The sequence below is a fragment of the Scomber japonicus genome, chromosome 15 (genome assembly GCF_027409825.1).
Source record: "Scomber japonicus isolate fScoJap1 chromosome 15, fScoJap1.pri, whole genome shotgun sequence".
NCBI classification, from domain to species: domain Eukaryota; kingdom Metazoa; phylum Chordata; class Actinopteri; order Scombriformes; family Scombridae; genus Scomber; species Scomber japonicus.
Window position 1 is genome coordinate 7,729,210 of NC_070592.1, and position 25,970 is coordinate 7,755,179.

General features: G+C 40.0%; 1 protein-coding gene across 1 annotated transcript; it reads left to right on the forward strand.

Annotated features, from left to right (window-relative positions):
- Nucleotides 1-111: 111 nt before the first annotated feature.
- gsk3aa (glycogen synthase kinase 3 alpha a) lies at nucleotides 112-24,345 on the forward strand. Its single transcript, XM_053334407.1, has 11 exons — nucleotides 112-461; nucleotides 10,065-10,150; nucleotides 11,509-11,610; nucleotides 11,813-11,896; nucleotides 13,256-13,366; nucleotides 14,099-14,229; nucleotides 15,355-15,559; nucleotides 16,448-16,543; nucleotides 17,636-17,822; nucleotides 18,601-18,678; nucleotides 19,378-24,345. Exons 1-11 carry the CDS (start codon nucleotides 287-289, stop codon nucleotides 19,437-19,439), a joined length of 1,317 nt encoding a protein of 438 aa, XP_053190382.1. The 5' UTR covers nucleotides 112-286; the 3' UTR covers nucleotides 19,440-24,345.
- Nucleotides 24,346-25,970: the final 1,625 nt, after the last annotated feature.

Here is a 25,970-nt window from a genome sequence, read left to right on the forward strand (position 1 = left end):
CCACTGTCAAGTCATTTTAAAATTTGTAGTTCTTATGACGTGTGAACGCCATAGAACCTAATCTTCGCAACATCTTCCTTCGAACTACATCTCCCAGAAGGCATTGCGAGCGGGTCTGTTTTCTAGGTGTCTAGCAACAGCTATCAGCCCAGACAGCCGGCGGGCAACGGGAGCAGTATTTCTACACTGTGTCTTCCCACGATTATTCGTTGCCAGGGGTGATTAAAAAAATAGAAATAGTGATATAAAAAAACAACAACAACAACCCTGACCCCTGCACAGAGATATGAGCGGCAGCGGGCGGCCCAGGACCAGCTCGTTTGCTGAGCCGCCAGGTGTACCAGGAGCCTCCGCTGCGCCCGCCGGAACAGCCGCTGCCGTGGGGAGCAGCACAGGAAAGTCCGGGGTCGCGCAGGCCTCCGGCAGCAGCTCGTCGGGATGCTCGAACCTAAAGCTCGCCCGTAAGTTATTAGCTGCAAATGCACCATCAAATCATTCACGATAAGTATAATGTAGCATGTGGGTTTTATCCTGAGTGTGTTATTTGTCATAATTTAGAGGAAAAGGGTGATAATGGTCCGGTTCAGTAGCTAGCATGCTAACGTTAGCCACTTGTTTTTGTGTGTTACTTGATGTAAATCAGCTGCACAATGATGTTAAACTTAGCTGGCTGGTTATCATTTCACCTCATAGTCAAGTCATGCCATTTTAATGTAGCTTGAATGAGGAGTTACTTTTACTAATATGAAGTTAAGCTGTGGTCAAGCCAAATGTAAGTGAGACAGGCTCTGTTTCTTTTGTGGTCAAAACACCTTAAACTTGATGGTGCTTGTGTGGCTTTTTTTAAATGGGTGTCGTCATCAAGTAGCATCAAGTCAATCCGTCTGACTCGCCTGGAGAAGGAGGTGAGGGCGTAAAAAAAAGTTGTCTTTTCACACCACAAGGTCACCTGTGAGGCAAAGGCTTAGCAGCAGGTGGCCGACGCCTGGAGGATGCAATTGATGGACATTTAGGACAAGAGGAAATGTATGTTACTAGTTCCTCCTTAGCTCCACAATGATGTCAAACTTAGCTGGCTGGTTATCATCTCAGCTCTTAGTCAAGTCAGTCAATTTAACAATTTAAATGTAGCTTGAATGAGGAGTTAATCTGAGTGTTCTTGTTTTATTAATGTGAAGATAAGCTGTGGTCAAGCCACATGTAGGTGAGACAGGCTCTGCTCTTTGTGCTCGAAGCCTTAAACTTGATGTTGTTTGTGTGGTCCAGTGTTTTTTTTATTAAATGCCAGTCGATTTGACTCGCCTGGAGAATGAGGTGAGGGCGTATTAAAAAAAAGTTGTCTTTTCACACCACAAGGTCACCTGTGAGGCAGAGGCTTAGCAGCAGGTATCCAAAGCCTTTAGGATGCAATTGATGGATTCCAGGACAAGAGGAAATGTAGTCTGCTGTGATTCCCAGGGAGCAGGTTTTTATCCACCTCCACCCCCCCTAGTCTGAGATGATATTAAAGTATGGCCTGGTGTAAGCAGATACTGTATTTACGTGTATATATATATGTAGGTGAGTGTTAATCCAAACCTTATCATCCATTAGCAGGCAGTGGTGTGTGACTTTGATACTAGAGCCCAAATGTGAGGTCATATCCAGGTCAAAATATGAGACCCTTGTTCCCCCGCTTTCTCCCTCAATATCAGCCGCAGTTTAACTCTACCATAAACCCTTGTAAAAGCAAATATCGCCTTAGACTATTAAATATACTCTCTCTTTCTTTTTTGGATGCTTGGTGGATATATTATCAGGTGTGAGGACTCTTGGAGCAGGATTTACCCCCAACTAGCCAGATAATTTGAGAAGGAGAAAAGATGTGATTTGGGCATTTTTTTTGGATTACCGGTTAAAAAAACATTTCAACTTGGGCACAGTGTTTTAAGGGATGTTGTGTTGCCATACCAACTGGTGATCTGTCATTATGAACTACACTGGAAGATATTTCATAATGACATGTGAAGGGGTTTCCGAGCACTACTGTTTATGGTCTTAAGATTAGTATTTCGCTCCACAGTGCGGTATCTTGATATTTCTAGTCTACAAAGAAACTTCTTTTTTTTCTAGATTAAACATTTGCTCATGCATCATTTCTTTTAGTGTGACACACACCCCCCCCCCCCCCCACACTCTTTTTTTATGTGGATTTTCCAGCAAAATGACATACAGTTGTAACAAACAATAAAAATGAATTGGAAAATAAATAAAACCAGCAAGCCTTTAAGTGTGAATTTTATTTAAAAATATCAAAAGCACTTGAGTAATACATTAAGTTTCCCACCTGCTGAATTAGTTTGGTAATAGTGGATAGACTCAGTTAATATTTTGTAATTAACACGTATTTTAGCAGCTGTTGTGAAAGCTTAGACACGTCTTGTGAAAGAGAGAGAGAGAATAAAAAGGTGCCACTGTACTAGGAAGACACTTATTTTGCTGTAGCTGTAGAGGACAAAAAAGAATAAATAGCTTTCTGTGTTTCTCAGCAGAACACATTGTGTGTATTGTTGAGGCCTTAATGGACACGTTGAGTCTGTTTCCTTCCTCATAAAACATTTGCAAAGCAGATTTTTAAAACAATATTTCCTCAGTCTCTTTCTTCGTTTCCGTATTTAAACAATTTTCCATTTTCTCCCCTTCAGTCAGCGGTATAATTTGTGATAAATTAGAGTATCACCTCTTGAGTTAATAATGATGTAAGATTACATCAGGTTGGCATGTTTGGAGTGGATTAGCGAGTTTAAATAAAAAACTGCATCTGTAAGGTATAGAGGACTGTAGATGAAGGTTTACTGCTGTATATTTTCCTGCATGCCTGTAAAAATACACACACACACACAATGACTGCTGTGACAGTCGCTCCATTATTCACTGTCCGTGGAGCAGCTCCAGGATCTGTCTCTGGATGACATCATGTGTTTCTTCACTGTACGGCATGAAGAGAGACGGGTTCAAATACACAAATAATAAACAGGACTGGGAAGCGTTATAGTCAGAGAGTCCCTACACATCCTTAAAAAGTCTTAAAATGTCTTAACAGGCAGGAGTGGGAAATGAGATGTGAAAAATAAAATCCTAGTTATCTCATGTGCACCAAGTAAAACATTTCCATAAATATATATTTAAAGTATTTCAGATTTTTATGACTTGTATCTCCTCCAAGATACTTTGTCCCTATTGAGGTTTTGAAATGGTTATAAAGGTAAATGATGATGAAAATGATTATTTGATAAAGAGAAGTGATGCATTCTTGTTTTCTCTGGTCATTGATATCACACATACTAGTTTCTAAAGTTTCAATTCTACCAAATCAAGGCACACATACAATAATTAAAACAACCACCTTTAAACCAATCATGCTCCTAACAGGGTGTTAAAGAGTAAATTTAGTTTTTGATATTAAAGGTCCAAAAATGTCTGTAATGGTAAGAGTTAAGGCATTACATTTTTTTTAACTTAATTTTTATTGAGTTTTTCTTAACAACATGACAGGTACATGTACATTTTCCCCTTTTAACAGCTGCACACAGTCTTTACATATAAGTAAGATAACTGTAAAGTATATCAACTTATAATAAAGTACAATTGAAAAATGTATATATAATAAGATGAGATGGTAATAGATGAATAATTAGGAAATGATAGCAGTAAGAAGGCATTAAATTTGATTTGAGCGTAATTAGATTTGTCCAGTTTTTGCTATTTATAATTATTTTCTGATTATTTTAAAAACAAACTAATCAACTTATTAATTAAAGTTTCTTAAAATCAGCAGGTGGCTCTATAATGAAAGTAATTATTTAGTTGCAGTCCTATATGTACAGTATAAATGACCCACTACAGTACATATTGTATTATTTTTTCTTTAACAAGGTATTAAAATGTGTTAAAAGTCATTAAATTAGTTATAAAATGTGCAGATACCCTGATTATCTGATTATAGTAACTCTTTTTTTACATTTAAATAGAAAAGCAGCTTTGAGATGCACTACAGGGAGAGTAAGGAAGAAAATCATGTGACAGTAGCAGGGATTGCGGTATTTAGAAGCCTGTTTTTCTTCATAATGCTGAATCCCACAACTACCATATGTAAATGTTCTGGTTACTCATTTTGGGCTTACTGAAACCACTGCGATCCACTGGGAGGTGGACGCTCTCTCGCTCTGTGGTGGATTGTCACATGATCACAATGACTCAGAAAAACAATAGATACTCGATAGAAAGCCTTTACTCTTACACCAGAGGTTCTCCCCACAGAGTAGATGGCCTGGTTAGATTTTTTGGGGAAGATCTTTGCTGCATTAAACTGCATATTAATAGGGGGAACTTAATTCTCTTGAAGCTACTTTTGCTTTAAGGAGTGACGTTCATTTTGGTACAGTTTGTATTTAATGTGAAGATGAGACAAAATATTCAACCACTTGTTTAAACCTGTCCCCTTTTTACCTTATCTTTAATGAAATATAGACTTTATTTATTGTCAGATGCTGCTAGAGCTTTAAAATACTAAATATAAATGTGGGTAAGGTTGGGGAATATATTAATATTAGAGCTTGTGTGTTTGATCTCTTTACTTAATTCAAGTTATATACTTATATTTACATGTGTTTAATATATATATACAGATTTTTTTGGTTGTCTTTTATTCATATTTATTATATAATTATTAAATTCACAGTGAAGTTTACTATTTCAGTGCACTGATGTCATTTTTTCAGTAAAGTTTCGGCCTCCATTACATACAATCTTAGTAGCCACATTTAAAGGGTCATTACAAAAAAGACAAAAGTGTGTTTATGTATATATTCTGTGTATATAGGATTATTGGTCGGTATATATCTATTAGGATTTTTAAAATCCTTAATATCTGTATCGGCATCGACTCCAAAAATCCAGTATCAGTTGGGCCCTAATTGATATTATATCAATATCCTAATATGAGACTAGAGTCTAATTTAGATTTAGGGTGTTTTAATATAATAAGTGATATCTAGTTTCTGGTTTTAAGAGCTGCATTTAAATAAACTGATGCAGTTTTTTTTTTAACTTAACAAACTGTGTTAGCTGGTCTGTTATTTGCCTTTACCCACTTAGTCATTATATTCACATTACTTATGATTACTGATCACTACAGTAGTCAATATACACAACAAAATAAATCATCATGTCCGTGTTTTACCGTATCTATATGGATATGGATAAGGTTAGGCAATGTATTGATATCCTGTTATAATAAGTGATATATTAGATTTTGGATATTATAATATAATAAGTGTCTTTTACGAGTTTTAAAAGCTGCATTAAAATAAAACTGAAGTCATTTTCTGAACTTATTAAGACTGTGTTAGCTGGTCTGTTATTTGCCTTTACCCACTTAGTCATTATATCCACGTTACTGATGATTACTGATCAAAAATCCCACCTATGGTCATCGCTACAGTCGTCAATATACACAACAAAATAAATCATCATGTTCCTGTTTTACCGTATCTTTAAAAAAAATAAATGTGTATATTGTCAGATGCTGTTAGAGCTTTAAAATATTAAATATGGATAAGGTTGGGCAATGTATTGATATCCTGTTATAATAAGTGATATATTAAATTTTGGATATTATAATATAATAAGTGTCTATTACGAGTTTTAAAAGCTGCATTAAAATAAAACTAAGTAATTTTCTGAACTTGGCCTTTACCCACTTAGTCATTATATCCACGTTACTGATGATTACTGATCAAAAATCCCGTTCTGTAGCAACAGTCGTCATCTTTACAGTACTGTCGCAATATTGATCTCGAGGTATATTTGAATTTTTTCCATATCATCCTAACCCTAGATGTGGATGTGACAAAGTTTGAAAAATATCACGTTGTTGTTTTAAGGTTTTATTTCTGCCTTACATACTTGAGTTTCCTCCTGCGAATGTCAGGTGAATGACAGGAAGCCCAGTTTGACACAATGTGGTGCTGATAGGAAAATACTGTCGTCGGACACAATGAAGCGACGATAAAACTGAAACACTGACAAAGTGTGAGCGAGTGAGGCCTCGTTTTTATTATGATGGATTATTTGACCTCGGAAGGCAAGTTTTAACCTCTGTATTTATATACATGTAGTTAACAAAATAAATGTTAGCAGGAAGAGAGTCCCAGGAGGAAGAAACTTATCTATCAATCTACTTTCCTACTTTTAACTTGGAGTCCTGTTAGTGTGTGTGTGTGTGTGTGTGTGTGTGTGTGTGTGTGTGTGTGAGAGAGAGAGTGTGTGTGTGTGTGTGTGAGAGAGAGAGTGTATGTCCTGATGTGTGTGTGTGTGTGTGTGTGAGAGAGAGAGTGTATGTCCTGATGTGTGTGTGTGAGAGAGAGAGAGAGTGTATGTCCTGATGTGTGTGTGTGAGAGAGAGAGAGAGTGTATGTCCTGATGTGTGTGTGTGTGTGAGAGAGAGTGTATGTCCTGATGTGTGTGTGTGTGTGTGAGAGAGAGAGAGTGTATGTCCTGATGTGTGTGTGTGTGTGAGAGAGAGAGTGTATGTCCTGATGTGTGTGTGTGTGTGTGCGAATGCATGTCCTGGTGTTTGAGTGTGTGTGTCCTGGTGTTTGAGTGAGTGAGTGTGTGTGTGTGTGTGTGCGCACGTATTCATTCCTGTCCAGAGGATGAACCCTGAGTCATTGAGTCGGAGAACCCAGTGGCCCGGTCACTCCGCGGGCCTCACGGTTTCAGCTGTAACAGATACCGCCAGCATGCTTATTGGATGACCCCACACTTTTATGGCTGAGGTTACTCTCTCTCTCTGTGTGTGTGTGTGTGTGTGTGTGTGTGTGTGTGTGTGTGTGTGTGTGTGTCAATATCCGAACAAACACACTCCAACGCCAGGACATGCAGTTCTGGCCGCGACAGGGCCATGTCAATAAGTGCATTGTGTTGTTTGGTAAACAAAGCAGGAAGTATGTGGGCAGTGGGTTTGATAGTGATACAGCTCCATGGCAGCTAGATGGTGAAAAGGAGAGAGCTTTAATTATTCCAGCGTCACAGATCAGCAATGGAAACATTAATTTACTTTCCACAGGCCTCAACAGGAGAAAGGCAAAGACACTTGATAGTTTTTTAAAAGTGCAGGGTCGATCCAAACCACAGAAACAAACCTGCTAATAGTAGTGATTGGTTATTGGTTGTCCGTCTTTTTCTTTTTACTTTGTCCTTTGGTTCAGTTCCCTCGTCATTTAAGTCCTTTTTTATGTCTTATTATCAGCTTGTCAATCAACTGTGAAGCACTTTGAACTCTATTAACCTGAATGAATATGAAAGGTGCTTTATAAGTGAAGTTTCATTGATTGATTACATTAATCTTCATGTCGTCCTCCCGGGTCAAATTGACCCCGTCTGTTTTGACTGTGCCTTCTTTTCTCCCTTCCTTCCGTCTGTCTGTCTGTCTGTCCTTCCTCCCTCCCTCCTTCTCTTTCTTTCCTTCCTCTCTCTTTCCTCCCTTCCTTCTTTTCTTCCCTCCATCCTTCCTTCCTGCCTTCCTTCCTTCCTACCTTCCTTCTTTCCTCTGTCCTTCACTCCTTCCTTCCTCTTTTCCTTTCTCCCTCTGTCCCTCCCTCCCTCCTACCTTCCTTATTTCCTCCGTCCTCCCTCCCTCCTTTCCTTCCTTCTTCCTCCCTTCCTTCCTTCCTTCTTCCTCGCTTCCTTCCTTCTCCCTCCCTCCTTTCGTTCCTCCTTTCCTTCCTTCTTCCTCCCTTCCCTCCTTTCCTTCCTTCTCCCTCCCTCCCTCCCTCCTTTCTTTCCTCCTTTCCTTCCTTCTTCCTCCCGTCCTTCCTTGACTCGATGACAACAGGAGGGTTAATAAATTGAATGAATCTGTCTGCTCCTTTCCTTCCTTCCTTCCTCCCTTCCTTCCTTCCTTCCTTCCTCCCTTCCTCCCTCCCTCCCTTCCTTGACTCGAGGACAACAGGAGGGTTAATAAATTGAATGAAACTGTCTGCTGTGGAGGTGATTTTAGATTAATACCAACCTGTACTTCCTCTACTTACTATTGAAGCCTCTTTGATGCACTCACAAAAGATTTGGTCCTGGTTGTGTCACCGTGCTTTTTTAAGAAGAGAGGATGAGGGCACACTTAGCTGAATAAGCTCCAATGATTTTATTTTTTTGACCAAAAATGAACCTGGAAATCCTTTTTTTGAAGGCTTATCGAACACAAAGGCACTACAAGGTGTTTTATACTCGTCTGAAGTGGGATCAAAAATAAGTAAAATCCTACTTACTTTATTGGTCAGTGCACTGTGTCGCCACCAGATGATTAAAAACAAATGAATCCTTTCTTTATGTGATAGACGATTAAAACTTTAGTTTATCAGGACAAAGAAAGAAAGAAAGTGGTTGGCCTATTTTTAGGTTCATTCCCAGTTTAATTAGTCGCAGTGTCTTGAATATGAACTCTGCCATCCCTTTTATCCTTCCTTGGAGGCTGCGTAAAGTTGACATCCATTCACTAGGCCGTCATTAACCTAAATATTCATAAAATGGCCAGCGGGAGAGACGACGGCCCAGATGTTGAGGTTGGCTGGCTGCAGGAAGTGTCCCGGGTTGAATGTCGGGGGTGGGGGGTATTGTTTTGGCCACATTGTGAACCGAAGAGCGAAGAGGTTTTATATCCTTAACTGTTGTAGAAAAGGAGCCAAAGGGACTACAGTACATTTTAAACTCTTCTAATACCTTCACATGTTCGAGTACCTCAATCGAATTAACAGATAACCTGCTGTTACTCTTCAAATAGAAATAAGAGAAGAGGGGATTATAACACTTTTTTTAATATTCATGAAGTATCTTAACAATAGTTTTAAAAGCAGCATGGGCAGCATTTTTTACCGAAAGTAAGACTGAATACTCCTGAAAATGTCAAATGGTGTAACCACAAAATAATGATACATATTAAATGTTCAGTTTTTTTTGGTTTTATATCATTTAAAAGATTTGCACCTTTTTTTTTTTTTTTTTTTTTTTTACCAAAAGTAAAACTGAATGCTTCTGAAAATGTCAAATGGTGTAACCACAAAATAATGATACATATTAAATATATTATCCACCTACAGTGTATTTAAGTGGACTTACACAAATAATTACTTCATTTAAAGACATTAAATGAAAAAGAGTATTTCTACATTTAAAATTTTAAAGCATTTTGTCAGTATTGAGCAGGAGATATCCTAAAAACAACCATTTTTTCTTAAGAATTGTGTTATAAACATAGTGTTGTGTTGTTAAAAGTGGATTATATTTATTCCACATTTTAGTTCCCATTTATTTTCCTCTATATAATCAGATTTTGAAGAAAAAAAAAATACTGGTTACCCCAGGGGCGTCACTCATTTTCATTCAAGGGCCACATACAGACCAATTTCATGTCATGTGGGCCGGATCATTAAAAAGATGGAGGGAAAGAAGGAAGAAAGGAAGGAAATAAGAAGGGAAGGAAGGAAAGACAGATGGAAGGAAAGAAGGAAGGACAGATGGAAGGAAGGAAGGAAGGACAGATGGAAGAAAGGGAGGAAGGACAGAAGGAAGGGAGGGAGGAAGGACAGAAGGAAGAAGGGGAGGAAGGACAGAAGGAAGGGAGTGAGGAAGGACAGAAGGAAGAAAGGGAGAAAGGACAGATGGAAGGAAGGAAGGGAGAAAGGACAGATGGAAGGAAGAAAGGGAGAAAGGACAGATGGAAGGAAGAAAGGGAGGAAGGACAGATGGAAGGAAGAAAGGGAGGAAGGACAGATGGAAAGAAGGAAGGAAGGAAGGAAGGAACAAAGAAAGGATAAAAGGAAGGTCGGAAGGACAGATGGAAGGAAGGAAAAGAATACAGGAAAGTGGGCCGGATTGCACCCCTCGGCGGGCCGGTTTTGGCCCACGGGCCGCATGTTTGACACCCCTGGGTTACCTCAATTGACACTGGGTTACATCACGTCATTTTGCCCCTCTTTTTCTCTCACCCTGACCTCACATTAACCCTCTTGCTCCTTCTTGTGTCCTAGGAGACAGCGGGAAGGTGACGACGGTGGTGGCCACGCCGGGTCAGGGCCCGGACCGCCCACAGGAAGTCTCCTACACTGACATCAAGGTGAGCAAGAAAGGAAAAACCAGCGTCTCTTATAAGAAGCTCTGTCCTTTTTTTTTTTCTTTTTTTTTTATAATCATGTGCAAAAGTACAACTTTATTACTCGGCTACGACTGTAACCAAGACGTTTATCACAGACGCAGCATAAAATGACCGCAATATATCTGTCTGAATCTGATAAGGTTGTTGATCAATACCAGTGGCTCCATAATTATTTTGCCAGCTGCGGAGATTTATGGCTTCATGGCTCGTTTTATAGCCCGCTTCCTCTTAGCTACCAAGCCCGTCTCTCCCTCCTAAAAGTGTGACATGATTTTGCCAGTCACACGCTAAAAGAATTACATAAGATAAGATTTGGTTGTCCAGCAGGTCGCTCTGGTTTCTTTCTTATCACTTTCAAGGATTACTTAATGTCTCTGTAAATTGGTTGTAAACTTATATATTTATCATAGCTTTTATCTCCGAGCCGGTAACCATCGCTCGCTGCTGGCTTATCATGAGTACTGACATGTTTCCAATGACTAGCTCTAGTTGAAGGTTATCGAGGCGATACAAAATATATACTGAAAGAATTTTGAAAAAACAATCAATAAGCATAATTATTTACTTATTTTTTATATATTTATTTTTAAATTTGATGGTAATTTCACTACAAGATGAGACATAAACACTTGCTCCAATATACAGAAACTGTTTTTTATATAACAGAATTCAAATAATGCTTAATAATTCATGTGTAATGTTGGTAAAACCACAAATATGTCTGTGTTAATCAGTTTATTGTGACTTGTAAAGAAAGGCAGAGTTAAAAGACCCTCGACAAAGGTGGCAAATTCACTTTATTGTATATATTATTTCTTTATTTATTCTTTTAGATATTTCCAGTTAGTGGAAGGGAGGGGATTTGGCATAACTTGCTGTATGTGTGATGGTCCTGCTCTTCCCCCTAAAACCAACATCACAATTTACAGCTGGCCTACTTCAGACAGACAGGTTGTACCAGTTCAGACGCACTAAAGATGAACACGAGCTGGAAAGTTGTGACAGAGGTTGTTTGAAAATGAGTCGCCGTATCTGAACCGACACTAACAAGCTTTAATTGCTCGTTCAGCTGACAGGAACTCCAGCTTTTCTTTTCAATGTCAAGTATTTGCATCTCACTTGATGAATTTCAGCAGTTTAGTGTCTGACTTCTTCTTCTTCTTCTTCTTCTTCTTCTTCTTCTTCTTCTTCTTCTTCTTCTCCTTCTTCTTCTTCTTCTTCTTCTTCTTCTTCTCCTTCTCCTTCTCCTTCTCCTTCTCCTTCTCCTTCTCCTCCTCCTCCTCCTCCTCCTTCTTCTTCTTCTTCTTCTAATCTCACAGGTGATCGGCAACGGGTCCTTCGGAGTCGTATACCAAGCTCGGCTCATCGACAGCCAAGAGATGGTGGCAATCAAGAAGGTTCTGCAGGATAAGAGGTTCAAGGTAGGGTTTAAATGTTACTTCTCCACATATTCTCTGATTCTCTCTATTATCTGATTTTTTTTTTAGGTGCGTAAGATAGATCCTGAAAAAAAAAAATGTGTTATGTGTGAAAGGGTTTCCTGTTTTTTAAAAAAGTTCTTGCTCAGTTTCTTTTAAAATAGGTTTCCAATCAACACTTTCACATGTTTTCTTGTATTTACAGAATCGGGAACTACAGATCATGAGGAAGCTGGACCACTGCAACATAGTTCGACTACGTTACTTCTTCTACTCCAGTGGCGAGAAGGTATTTTTGTCCTGCGGGTAACAAGAAAAAAAAAATAGTGGTAACATCAAAGAGAGTTAAAGGAGGAATGCAAATTAAATGACATTTTACAAGAGACACACACAGAATACACAGAAACTGAAATGATAGAGAAACATGCAAAATCATCTCATATCTGAGATTACAACAGCGAAACAGGAAATTATTTGTGCACATAAAAAAATGGATTACCAATACTCAGACGCAGCGTAAAAAGAAAAAGGGAAGTGGTCCATTCCTTGAAGTGACAAATATAGAAAACACTTTTGAGTTTAATGTTGCATAAGTATATTACTGGAAACAAGATTCAGTGTATGTTTCCTGTTCTGTTCTTTTAAAAAGAATATTATTTAACGAGGATATATTCTGCATGTTTTCAGGTCGATACATGATTCCAGTAAAAAGAAACTTATTTATTTATCTTATAGTGACTCTTATGGCGCTTTTCCACTACACAGTTCCAGCTCGATTCGACTCGCCTCAACTCTTTTTTTTTTTTTGCGTTTCCACTAGGGATAGTACCTGGTACGTCAACAGACTGACGGCCGCTGATTGGTCAGAAGAGTTGTTGCTGGAAGAGTCATGAGCCGTCTAGGGCTGCTCGATTATGGCAAAAATCATAATCACGATTATTTGGGTCAAAATTGAAATCACGATTATTAATGATTATTTTTAAACTTTAGAAACATGCTGCATTTATTGAACATTTCTTGTCCATTCGGCTTAATTAATATTCTCTCCCAGCAGCAGCCTTTTATCTGCCGCTTAACGCAACACACAGCAGAAAATGTGCAGAGATATTAGTGCTGAGCGGGTTACCATGACGATAATTCACACCACACTTCCTGGTTTTTAATAATTAGTCAGTAAACTCAGCATTGTCTGACGCAGGCTGGAAACTCTGCACTTTTATTTACAGTTAAAACATTTCGCCGTGTGTTTCAGCTTCTGTCAAACTAACGGAGCTGCGGCGGCTTCCGGTCAAAGCTTTTCAAAATAAAACCGTTGTTATTGAGCGCTATCTCATTATTATTAAAAATTATTCCCCCCCCCCCCGATTTGATTAGTTTTGAGAAATAAAACTAAATAGTAATCACAATCAAATTTCGATTAATTGAGCAGTATAAAAATGTTATGAAGAGGTTTAACTTCTTAATCAAGAGTCCCAGCAGGCAGCTTTTCTGTGTTATATGTGTTTTCATCTGCTTTGAAGATGGCTCTAATATTCTTATATCATATATCTTATTCCTCCTCAGAAAGTATAGGCACCAGTTACAATCATACATATTTTAAACGCTATTATCTCTCTCTCTTTCTGTCATCTTTTTTTTCTTTCTCCAGAAAGATGAAGTGTACCTCAACCTGGTGCTGGACTTTGTCCCTGAGACGGTCTACAGGGTTGCCAGACATTTTAACAAGGCCAAGAGCATCATTCCTATTATATATGTGAAGGTAATATTCATCCAATCCACCGTCTGCTTTCACTGCATCCTTTTATTTGTTCATACTTTCTAAAAATAAATAAATAATGTCTTTAAAATTGGAATATTCACTAGTTTTAGTGCTAATGTTTTTTATGAATGTGTTGTTCTTAACCCTCCTGTTGTCCTTGAGTCAAGAAAGGGAGGAAAGGAGGAAGGATGGAAGGGAGGGCGAAGGAAGGAAGAAAGGAAAGGAGGGAGGGAGGGAGGAAGGAAGGAAAGGAGGGAGGAAAGGGAAAGGAAAGGAGGGAGGAAGGAAAGGAGGGAGGGAGAGAGGAAGGAGAAAGGAAAGGAGGAAAGAAGGAAGGAAGGATGGAAGGGAGGAAGAAAGAATGAGGGAGGAAAGAAGGAAGGTAGGAGGGAAGGAAGGAAGGACGGACAAAAGAAGGAAGGAAGGAAGGACGGACAAAAGAAGGAAGGTAGGACGGAAGGAAGGAAGGTAGGAGGGAAGAAGGAAGGTAGGAGGGAAGAAGGAAGGTAGGAGGGAGGAAGGAAAGAAGGAAGGAAGGAGGGAGGGAGGGAGGGAAGGAGGGAGAAAGGAAGGGAGGAAAGAAAGAACAGTTAAAACAGAGACGGGTCAGTTTGACCCAGGAGGACGACACAAAGGTTAAACATCTTAAATTAAATCCAGCCTCAGTAAAATATTGTATAGACATCTGATCTTCTGTATTTACCCCCTCCCCTTTTTTTTTTACCTCCTCAGGTGTACATGTACCAGTTGTTTCGCAGTCTGGCTTACATCCATTCCCAGGGTGTGTGTCACAGAGACATCAAACCCCAAAACCTGCTCGTCGACCCTGAAACTGCCATCCTCAAGCTGTGTGACTTTGGCAGGTGAGAATGTTTCTACAGAAATAAAAAGTGGTTGTTTTTCCCCTTTGTGAGTTTGTAGTGTTATTTCTCTTGTTTTATCTTAATTAACAATGTAGTATTCAGTAGGGCTGGGCCAAAAAAAATCAGTTTTTATATTAATAGCGATTTTTATTAATTAATTAATTAATTAATTATTTTATTTTATTTATTCATTTATTTATTTATTTATTCATTTATTTATTTTTTAATTTAATTTATTTATTTTTTATTTATTTAATTATAATATTATATTTAATATTTGTTTATTTTTTTTTATTTTTTTTTTTTTTATTTTTTATTTTTTCTAAAGACCAGCTAAATGTAGCAGTTTAGTTTATTGTAAGATGTTGGCGGATGAGAATGTTTTTGTGAGGGCAGGTGCACAGTTTTAAAAATAAATCTCACAAACTGATGAGATGTGTGTCTTGTTTTTTTTTTTTTTAAATATGACTTATGATGTATTATCAAATGTTTGGTTCAACCTGTTCTTGTTTAACCCTCCTGTTGTCCTTGGAGGAAGGAAGGAAGGAAGTAAGGAAGGAAAGGAGGGAGGGAGGAAGGAAGGAAGGGAGGAAAGGAAAGGAAAGGAAGGAAGGAAAAGAGGGAGGAATGGTAAAAAGGAAGGAGGGAGGAAGGGAGGAAAGGGAGGAAGGAAAAGAGGGAGGATTGGAAAGGAAGAAAGAAGGACAGAAGAAAGAAGGAAAGGAGGAAGGAAGGTACAGTAAAAACAGACGGGGTCAATTTGACCCGGGAGGACGACACGAAGGTTAAGGGAAGGAAATCACAATACTTGTTTAATCAGAATCGCAATTTAAATCGAATCGGGGCCCAAACATCGTGAGAGAATCGAATCGGCCCAAAAGCATATCGGCCCAGCCCTCGTATTCAGGCTGTGATGAGTGTGATGAGCTCAGCGGTGTTACAGGATCACATCCAATAAGTTGGAGTTGTGTTTTTCGAGGTTGGACCCTTTCACGCTGGTGGTTTCATGTTTCTCTTCTCTACTGTGAAGGGAATAACTACACTAACAGCTCGACCCCCCCTGTCATCCTCTGCTGCAATCTTTTTGTTGTTGTTTGAATCTGATTTCTTGTGTTTTCCTCACAGCGCCAAACAGCTGATCCGCGGCGAACCCAACGTGTCGTATATCTGCTCGCGGTACTATCGAGCCCCTGAGCTCATTTTCGGTGCCACAGACTACACGGCAAACATCGACATCTGGTCAGCAGGCTGCGTACTGGCTGAGCTGCTGCTCGGACAGCCCATATTCCCTGGTGACAGCGGCGTGGACCAGCTAGTAGAGATTATCAAGGTGTGTGTGTGTGTGTGTGTGTGTGTGTGTGTGTGTGTGTGTGTGTGTGTGTGTGTGTGTGTGTGTGTGTGTGTGTGTGTGTGTGTGTGTGTGTGTGTGTGTGTGTGTGTGTGTGTGTGTGTGTGTGTGTGTGTGTGTGTGTGTTCATGCTCACTCACTATTTGGTCATTTTTTCTTTGTTTCTTCATTTTTAAAGTCTTTTTAACCCTCCTGTCGTTCTCCCGGGTCAAATTGACCCCCGTTTCTTTTGACTGTTCCTTCTTTCCTTCCTTTCCTCCCTCTTTCTTTAATTTTTCTTCCTTCCTTCTTCCCCATCTCCCCTTTTTCTTTGCTCCCTCCACCTTCCATCCTTCCTTGCTTCCTTCCTCCATCCCTCCTTACTCCTTTCTTTCTTTCCTTCCTTTCTCTTTTCGTCCTTACTCCTTTCCTTCCTCCTTTCCTTCCTCCCTTCCTTCTCTCCTAAATTCCTTCCTCTTTTCGTCCTTACTCCTATCCTTCCTCCTTTCCTTCCTCCCTTTCTTCTCTCCTAAATTCCTTCCTCTTTTCGTCCTTACTCCTTTCTTTCCTTCATTCCTTCCTTCCTTCCTTCCTTCCTCTTTTCGTCCTTACTCCTTTCCTCCCTCCTTACTCCTTTCTTTCCTTCCTTCCTTCCTTCCTTCCTCCTTTCCTCCCTCCTTACTCCTTTCCTTCCTTCTTTCCTTCCTCATTTCCTCCCTCCTTACTCCTTTCCTTCCTTACTTCCTTCCTTCCTCTTTTCCTCCTTCCTTCTGTCCTTCCTTCACCTGAGGACAACAGGAGGGGTTAATCATTATCAGTAAATCCACACGTACATGTCCACTTTGAATCTACAAGGACGCAGCTCATAACTTCCTTTATCTCTGTCTTCAGGTGCTCGGCACGCCAACAAGGGAACAAATCCGAGAGATGAACCCAAACTACACAGAATTCAAGTTCCCTCAGATCAAAGCTCATCCATGGACCAAGGTAAAGAAATACCAGGAGTTAGTTTTAAAGTGCTGAAATCCAACAAGGACAAAACATTTCTTTATTATTTCTCTATCCTTCTATCATACACACCCACTGCATTAATATACATAAAGGTAATTTGTTTTAGAAGTGAAATGGATCTCTAAGTGATGTACAGAAGTATTCTACATTTCACTAGTTTATGAGGACGTGTTTCTGCCCACACAGGCTGTTCAAACCTACGAGTTGAAGTAGCTTTCGTGTCCTCCTTCTGAAAGTCGATTAACCCCTGATACCTAAACAGTTCAGAAGCAACATGAAAATCAAGAGAAGTGGCCCTTGAACATTTACTACAAAGCGGATAGTTTTCTACTCCAAAGACTGCGTGCTCCTGCTTTTTTTTACTACTAGAAGAGGTTTTCCCTGACAGATACAGCTGTTATCTTTTGTGTTTCCTTTCCTTTTTGAGGTTTAACATTCGCCATGTTTTTGATCCCTCCTTCCCTGCTTCCTCCCTCCTTTCCTTCCTTATTCCTTCCTCCCTCCCTCCTTTCCTTCCTTCTTCCTTCCCCCCTCCCTCCTTTCCTTCCTTCTTCCTTCCCCCCTCCCTCCTTTCCTTCCTTCTTCCTTCCCCCCTCCCTCCTTTCCTTCCTTCTTTCCTTCCTTCTTTCCTTCCTCCCTCCCTCCCTTCTTACTTCCTCCCTTCGTCCTTCCTCCTTTCCTTCCTCCCTCCCTCCCTTCTTACTTCCTCCCTTCTGTCCTTCCTTCCTCCCTCCTTCCTTCCTTCCTCGACTCGAGGACAACAGGAGGTTTAAAGCAAATCATTATTTTATGCTGCAATCTTATATTTAATGCTCTATTCTAGCATTTTATTTCTCTCTTTCTATTTTTCTGTACTTTGTTTTTATTATTAGTGTGTGTGTGTGTGTGGGGGGGGGGGGGGTTAATTGTATGATTTAATGTCTCTCAAATTACATGTTTTTCTGTTTTATGTAAAGCACATTGAGTTGCTGTTGTGTATGAAATGCGCTATATAAATAAAACTGCTTTGCCTTGCAAACGCCTGATATTCTCTTTGCCTCAAGAATAATAAAACTCTTGTCCCTCCAGGTGTTTAAACCACGAACCCCTCCAGAAGCCATCGCTCTCTGCTCTCGGCTGCTGGAGTACACGCCGGCCTCACGCCTCTCTCCACTAGAGGCTTGTTCACATGCCTTCTTCGATGAGCTGCGTCTGCCTAACACACGACTGCCCAGTGGCCGAGAACTGCCAATGCTCTTCAACTTCAGCACCACTGGTAACACACACACACACACACACACACACACACACACTCAGACTCAGACTCACATGGGCTCGGAGGGGAATAGCACTAACGTATCATAACTAAATATCTGTGAAATTAACTAGTTTGGCGTAAGGAAGGAAGGATGGAGGGAGGGAGGGAAGAAAGAAGGAAGGAGGAAAGAAGGAAGGCAGGAAGGATGGAGGGAGGGAGGGAGGAAGGAAGGAAGGAGGGAGGGAGGAAAGGAAAGAAGGAAGACAGGAAGGAAAGGTAGGATGGAAGGAGGAAAAAAGGTAGGAAGGAAGGAAAGAAGGGGGGAGGAAGGAAGGAAGAAAGAAAGGAAGGAGGGCAGATAATGTGTTATATAGAGGCTGCGTTTCAGTGCCCGGTGTACTCACATCACACGGATATACGCGGCGCAACACTGGAGCTAATTTCATCTGAACGACTCCAAATGACACCAAAGTTGTCTGGATGAGTAAATGATCATATTTTATGCTAGAAATAAGGTCCAGGTTGTAAACAAAATGGTAATTATCCTTTAAATCAGACTTTGATCAGATGTGGTTGAAGGATTGTTCAGTTTCGTTGAGGTAACACTGGAGAGACTCACCATTTGTTGCTTATTACAATCAGGTTCCTTGTTTCCAACACTTCCTCTAAGGAGTTGCAATTAATTCAGCACACACTATCTTATTGTCAAATTTCACTCTCCTCTTGTTATGTGACTCATCATTACATCAAAAGCTTCAAATCTTTTTTTCTTTTTTTTGTCTCCCCCTCTCTGCAGAGCTATCAATCCAGCCCCAGCTGAACTCAACCCTCATTCCTCCTCACGCTCGCTCTCATACAGCTGCTTCCGCCCACGGTGGGAAACTCTTACGTTTTACTCTCATTATGTTTTAGTTTTAATGTTAATCTCATGGTTTTGTGTCGGCTGAAGAGCTGTGAGACTGTTCTTCATACTTAATTCAGGTATTGTTTCATTTTAACCCATATAGCATATTAACATTGGCTAATTAGAAATTAACATTAAGTGCAGCCTTTTGGTCTTTTATTTTGAAATTATTCTACAATCTTAAGATTTGAACCTGATGATGGTGTTGGATGAAGAGATTACAATTCATCCTGCAGGTGGCACAAATGTCTGAACCATATTTAATAGAGAGCCATCCAATAGTAGTTGAGACATTTCACTAAAACCCACAAATATCATTCTCACAGTGATACTAGAGGAAAGATTATCATTATTAGTCATTAGGATACATCACCTGGGAGCCATGAATGTCTTTATTAAATATCACAATCAGCTTTTGAAATATTTCACATGATAAAATCAGCAAGTTTATTGTGGAGGAAACAGCTGTGCTCAGAAATGTCTTAAAGGTGTATTCCACTAAAATTGGTTTTGTTTTTCATTTAGAGATTTCAAAGCAGGACTCTGTAAGGAAAGTGGGCCGGATTGGACCCCTCGGCGGGCCGGATCTGGCCCACGGGCCGCATGTTTGACATCCCTGCTCTACCTGCTTATTTACTTATTTCCTCTTCTTCTCTCCCTTTTTTTCAGATGGTACCGGCTCAGATTCCTCTCAGCACAGTTCAGTACCAGGATCTCTTAACAGCATCTGAAGCCGCCTGTCGCTGCCTGCCTGACAGCCCTCACCCTTATCTCAGACACACACACACACACACACACACACACTTCACTTCACTTCACTGCTTTCCTCCGTGCTGCTTGCTCTCCTCTTAGATTATGTTTTTGTACAGTAACTGCATTGAACAAACCATTAGTTCCTTAGCTGCCAGGGGGGTTGAAACTGAGGCAGGAGATTGTTACACACAAACACAGAGTTGTCTCGCTGCTGCTAAGGTGGTATGTGAAGGTTCAATAGTGGGGGCTGGTCCTCTGTAATATAACTTTTTTTTTTTTTTTTTTTTTTTTAAATCAACATTTTTTTTCCTCTCCCTTCTTTATTTGTGTTTTATTTATTTTAAGAAATGGAAAGCATCATGCTATCACTCATTTTGTCTCCTAAAGAGTTTTTGTTTTTCCCATTTTTTTATTATAATTATTATTATTCAGTGTTTTTTTTTTTTAACATACCTGTTGGTGTGTAAAGAGGTGAACTGCACACTGCCTGAGCAAAAACCAGAACTGACTCCAAATAGGTCATCAGGGTAAGAAAAAAAAAAAAAAAAAGAAAAAGAAATGGAAAGTCATTATTCAACTCAGGAGAACGGATGCAGGGACTGATAAGTTCATAAAGTCTTCAGTGACATTATTTTACCAACCGCATGCCTGATGTGATGTTCAGGGTAAAAATTAAACCTCCAGTCGTTGTGTAGTTACCTGCGAAGGTGGCTGGTGGATGGGTTTTTTTGTTTTTTTTTCTCATTTTTACATTCTTATCTTTAAAAATCATGTCTAAACCTGAATTTATGGCAAAGCAATTAAAGAAGCCCGCCCCCCGATCCTGATTCACAACATCCAGGATGTTTGGATGTATAAATAGGACTGAACACAATCAGCCAACAGCCAAATACAGACTCTGCCAGCTTTGTATTCAGCCAGTCGTTTCCTACTTTACAGATTTTTGTCTGGTAAAAAAAAAAAAAAAAGTGGAAGAATAGCACCGTGACCTGTCCACAGAAAGAATCCTATTTTCTTTTTGGATGCATTACCACTCGCACTCAAACATGGGTCAAATCAACCACAGATTTATGCTCAGTCTTAGCTTGTAATAGTGATTTTATTTTGTATTTTACACATCCAGGGAAAGGCATCAAACAACACCTCTACTCATACTCTTGTTCCTCGTCAACCACAAGAAACGTTTTTGTAAATGTCACTCGTGAAGAAAAATGTGTGAATGCGACGCTCGGCAAGAAGCAGTTTGAGATGATACTGATCTAGATTTAAAATAAGCTTTTTTTTTTAATGTCAAAGTACTGTAGAGGCGCTCCTAGATTACTGGACTTCAATCCTGCTGCTTTGTGCTCAGAGCGCTTCCTGCTCTCCGTCGTAGCGATCAGTATCAGTTTAGTCGTCCGGGTTGAGGATGACACGGCTTGAAAAGAAGAAGCAGCCGTATCTAATGAATCTCAATAGTCCATTCTGTATCATAACATCGATAATTTGTTACCAAAATGTACTCGCTGAAAGAAAAATAACCAAAATGTACATTGATCCTTTTAACTCTCCGAAAGAGAAAACTCTGGCTATACACAACAACTTTCAGTAGTTTCACGTGTTTTTGTGTCAGTGAGTCACATCCTGATGGAGAGAAACAGCGTTTTATTGTGGAGGAAAAACAGCTGTGCTCAGAAATGTCTTAAAGGTGTATTCCACTAAAATTGGCTATAATATATTATCTGTTTTTAAACTTCAAATTTCAAAGCAGGACTCCAGAGCTTTAGTGTCGTTAAAGGGGGTTACTGACAGTGGTTTTAAAATCTGATCATGGTTTTAGATAAATTAAGGACCCCCTTGCTCTTACATGTTTTCCTACTCATCCCTTTTACAGTGTATAAATACAGAATACGTTAATACATTAGGGAGGTTTTTGCCTGCTGTGATCTTTTAATTTTGCTCTAAAAATCTGTTTTCAATTCATTTCTAAATTCCCAGAAAGAAAGAAAAAAAGAAAACAATTGGCACTTTTGGTGGAATTCGCCTTTAAGCACAAAGATCCTTCTTGTTCTGGTGTTTAGTGTAGAGAGAGAGAGAGAGAGCGAAGGAGAAAAAAAGTGTACTCCTACTCTGTGTGGAAACGAGCAAAATGATTGTTGGTCCTCCTGTTGATTAAAAGCAGCAGACCAAACTAAACAATGCTTGGATCAGGATTTCATCAGCGGGGAGGAAAAAAAATCTGTTGCTTTTATTCGTACGTCATGTAAATCTGTTTAGTTTTTTTTTTTTGGATGAGAGTTGGATGTCAGTTATCGGTAAAGTGGGTTTCAAACTGTACTTCATGTCAAATATGAAAAAGACTGAAAACTTCTCCCTAGAGTTATACAAGAAATCATCTTGTAGAAAAAAAAAAAAAAAAAAAAAAAAGTAGTCGAGGATAAAAGATAAAATGGGACGTTTGCTTCAGTTCATTAGTGCGGACGTGTACAGAAGCAACATGGATGAAAAAGGCTAAATGTGAATAGTAGCTAAAAACATGAATATCAAAGCAGGTGATCGTGTGTTTGTGTGATCTTGTACTTCTATTATTGTGAGGACCAATTTTGAATTTAATAAGAACGAGACAAGAAAAGAAAAAGAGGAGCCCAGAGAAAGCTATCATCTCAATTAGCATCCTCATAATAAGTATAGAAATACAAATGTGTGTGTGTGTGTGTGTGTGTGTGTGTGTGTGTGTGTGTGTCTGACCATACTCCAAACTGCAGTCTGAAAAAGCCAGTGTTTTAGGATTTAGAGCAGTCAACAATACAGATTTTAGTAAAGCCGTGCAGACCACTTGAAAGTTTGTAGTATAGTATATTTGATACTATCGTACCATGCCTCCACCTGCTGTTTTTAAACTGCATCCATGTTGGTTTTGAACCTTTTTTTAATACTAGTGACGGACTCTCTGATGAGCCCCGATGCTTTTTTAATTCCACCACACTCGGCACATTCACATTAATTATATAAATATATATATGAGGAGAGTGGAGAGCTTCTTTTTTTTTCTTTTTTTCATTCTCTTTCCTCATCAAGGTTTTAAAAACTGGCGACCTCCCAGTCCAGTTGGGTCACTGCCGGAGATATTCTTCTGGTTTTCTTTCCTGTAAAGAGTCCAACCAGCATGTTTGATTAACTCAGCGGGGAGCGTGGGGTCGATGCTGTTCACGCTCAGAGCTGTCAGACTCTCTGCGGCTATGAAAAGGTGCGAGGAATCAAACATGGCTGATTTTTCTCTTATTTTTTTTTTCTCCCCCGTTCCTCCTCTTCACTTTCCTGTCTTCTCTTCTCGCACGTGTAAATATCACTGATTTTTATTTTTTTTTCTCTCTCCTCTTTTTACTTTTTATTACAGAGTTGTTTATATCTTATTTCCCTCTCATTCTGTCGATGAAGCCGTCTTAATTTGTGCATTTTTGTAAATACGTTTCTTTTTTCACGATTCCAAAAATGTGTAAATATTGCAAAAGAGAAAAGGTTAAAAAAAAAGAAAACAAAAAAAAAAACAGCCTAAGCCTCATGTTTGTTGATGATCTTTCTCTTTCTCTCTCTCTCTCTCTCGCTCGCCCTCTCTCACTCTCTCTATTTTTCTTGTAGTCCAGTGAAAATTGTAAAGTAAGTTAACTCAACCCTGTTCAGTCCTCTGTGGGACTTTCTGATTGTTGAATGAATACGTCGAAGACTCTCTTCCAAAAATTATCTCTATCTTCTTCTGGGTGGAAAATACATACACAAATTTCAGTGTGCTGATTTTTTTTTTTTTTTTTTAAAGCACCTTACTGGAAGTGGCTCGTAAGTGACTCAGAATCACACTTTCTCACGTTTAACACCAGCCAACCTGCGCCGCCTCCGAGGATCTTACTCAATCCACATTGCTTATTTCATTTTATAGTTTAATTTTGACCTCCAGTATCTTCCTGCCTTTTTTTTTTTTATTATTCCTGCAGTTAAAATCTGATTACAACCTCCCTCCTGCTTCCAAAGTAACCAAAAAAAGAGGAAACGCAGTCACATACACAGTTATATTTAAATTGTAAAAAAAAAAAAGTAAAGCTTGAAAAGAGACAAAAAGCTGCTGCAGTTTCTACCTACCTTACCTAACCATGACAAGCTTTTGGCACACTTACCACGTAGTAGATAGTCATAATTTTGGAACAGAGCTCCTTTTTCTTAGTGTGTCGTATCAGATTGCAATATATGATTACTGTGCAGTATTGAGAAATAACGATAAATAAATAAATAAATAAAAAGCTACAAGTCAATGGCATTTTCAGAGAAAGTGCAACATCGTGACTTGAGTGATCACAAAAGTGTTTAGTTGGACTTAGAAGTCGCATTACGATGTCCGGCTAGTACTTAACGTGGGCATTTTTTTATGTATTATGTGCTGTACGGCATTCAGAATTGCTGCTAAAGATCACGAGAGAAGCAGAAGTAGATATTTGTATTGCGACTGACTGCAGACAGAAGCTTATTTTGCTGTTTGTGTGTGTGTGTGTGCGTGTGCGCGCGTGTGTGTGTGTGTGTGTGACCAGGCATCATGCAGACATGTTCAAATTCTTCTAACTTCCTGTTTTTCCTGTTATTCTCTACTTCATTTACACCACCTTAAGGGGATCACTGCATCTCTTTAAGTGGATAAATCACTTTGTTCTTGTCTGCTTTTAATTTTTTCCAGTTCAATGCTGTCGACTTTGATTTCATTTATTTTCCCCCTGGTGGATAGATGTGTCAGAGAGAGAGAGAGAGAGAGAGAGGGAGGGAGAGGGTGAGAGAGAGAAAGAAAAAAACAAACCTGTTTGTCTCTGTTCTGTGTGTTGTATGATATGGACTCATTTACTGTAATAAAGTGATGAAACTGTGTTTAAATTGTGAGCATTGTTTTTGTCCTCATCTGAAGCTTTTTAAAGGTTGTGGAGAGGTTATCATCTGGACTTTTGAGCATGCAACATACAGTGTGGATGCCTTTTTAACCCTCACATACTGCTCATATCTTTACCCGTCACACTACTTACTCCCAATTAGTCTCTATACCAAACGTCTTCACCACAAATCATTCATAAATCATCAGTCACAGATAAACGAGATTAATCCTTAACGAAGCTGTCACATGATACAATGCTCCTATGCTACATAAAACAGGATAACAGTGACTTCAATGATGTTAAATGTGAGGAATGCTACTTGAGATATACACTACTGAGTGCACTTTTTTGTAGCCTTGGGTCAGGAACCGATATCGTCAGGTGGTGTCCGACTTTCATTGAGTGTTTCTGCCTTCAACCACTACACTCTCCAGTTGGCGGGCCGGCAGTGATTGGCCAGATCACTGCCTATCTGCTCCTGACCCCCAGCTTTCCTCCTCCCTTTTGCTCCACAGCCAGCAGGAGGCTCGCTCGACCTCCTCCCCCATCCTGCGAGCGGCTTGCTTTTTGCTTCTCCCGTCAAGGCCAAGTACTGACAGCAACTGCCATACCGACCAACTGGCAGGGAAGCCTCTGCAGCTTATCTCTACCAGGAAGAGCCACACCTGCCAGCCCTTGTCCCTACAGTCTTGGACCAAAGACTGGTACTTGAGGGCGTTCCTCTCGTGGGCTTCGTCACAGCCCTCCTCCCATGGGACCGTCAACTCGACCAGGATCATCTTCTGGTCCTTGCTCGACCACAGCACGATGTCTGGTCGGTGGGTTGTGTGCACTACCGATGGGAACTTCAGCCTTTTTCCCAACATCAACAACCAACTCCCAGGAATTTGGGGTTTGTAGCAGGCCTGTTTTTGTTTTCTTGTTGGTGGAGGGCCTGGCACCCTCCTTAATGAAAGTGATTGTTTTTTTTATGGTTGTGCAGACCGGTTTCTTTTTGCACCTCTCCCGCTCCAGTGTGTCGGCAAGAGACAGAAGGACTTTATCATAGCGCCACCTATACCGTCCCTGGGATAGCACTATTTGCACCCTGATATGTGCACCAGCGTCCCTCTCTGTCCGCAAAGCTTGCAGAGTGGATCCTCTCTCAGCCCCCAAACATGCAGGTGAGATGGCGAAGGAAGGGTGTCATAAACACACCGCAAGAGGAAGGATATGCGATATGGCTCTAACCTCCATAGTTCTGACCATGAAATTTTGCGCCTGGGCAGATCCCATTTTGTCCAGGCGCCCTGGGAACCTTGTTTCACTGCTTTTGCCATCCGCCTATCTTCCTTTCAGGTCCGAACTTCCGCCTGGACCATGCCCTGCCTGGTTCTTGCATCCGCATTTCCCCATCGCTGAAAATGTGTAGAGCCGAGGCCTTGCCGCTGGAAGCATGGGTTGCCGACGATGTTGCGTAGCTTTAGAGAGCTGGTTGCTTGCTCCACAGCTGCTTTGGCTGACCACTTGCGCCCAGACCTGGTTGTGACACCTGCTCACCTCACCAGGTCGTCATTGGAATCGCTGAAGCTTATTTGGACTCTACATTTGGCGACCTTGAACTCTTCAACAACTGATGATCGG

What these genes read in the sequence shown, in the direction of transcription:
- gsk3aa (XM_053334407.1), top strand. Translation starts at nt 287, where the DNA reads ATGAGCGGCAGCGGGCGGCCCAGGACCAGCTCGTTTGCTGAGCCGCCA. An exon ending in TCTACTCCAGTGGCGAGAAG is followed by an intron (nt 11,897 to 13,255) that starts GTATTTTTGTCC and finishes TTCTTTCTCCAG; the next exon opens with AAAGATGAAGTGTACCTCAA. An exon ending in TACAGCTGCTTCCGCCCACG is followed by an intron (nt 18,679 to 19,377) that starts GTGGGAAACTCT and finishes CCTTTTTTTCAG; the next exon opens with ATGGTACCGGCTCAGATTCC.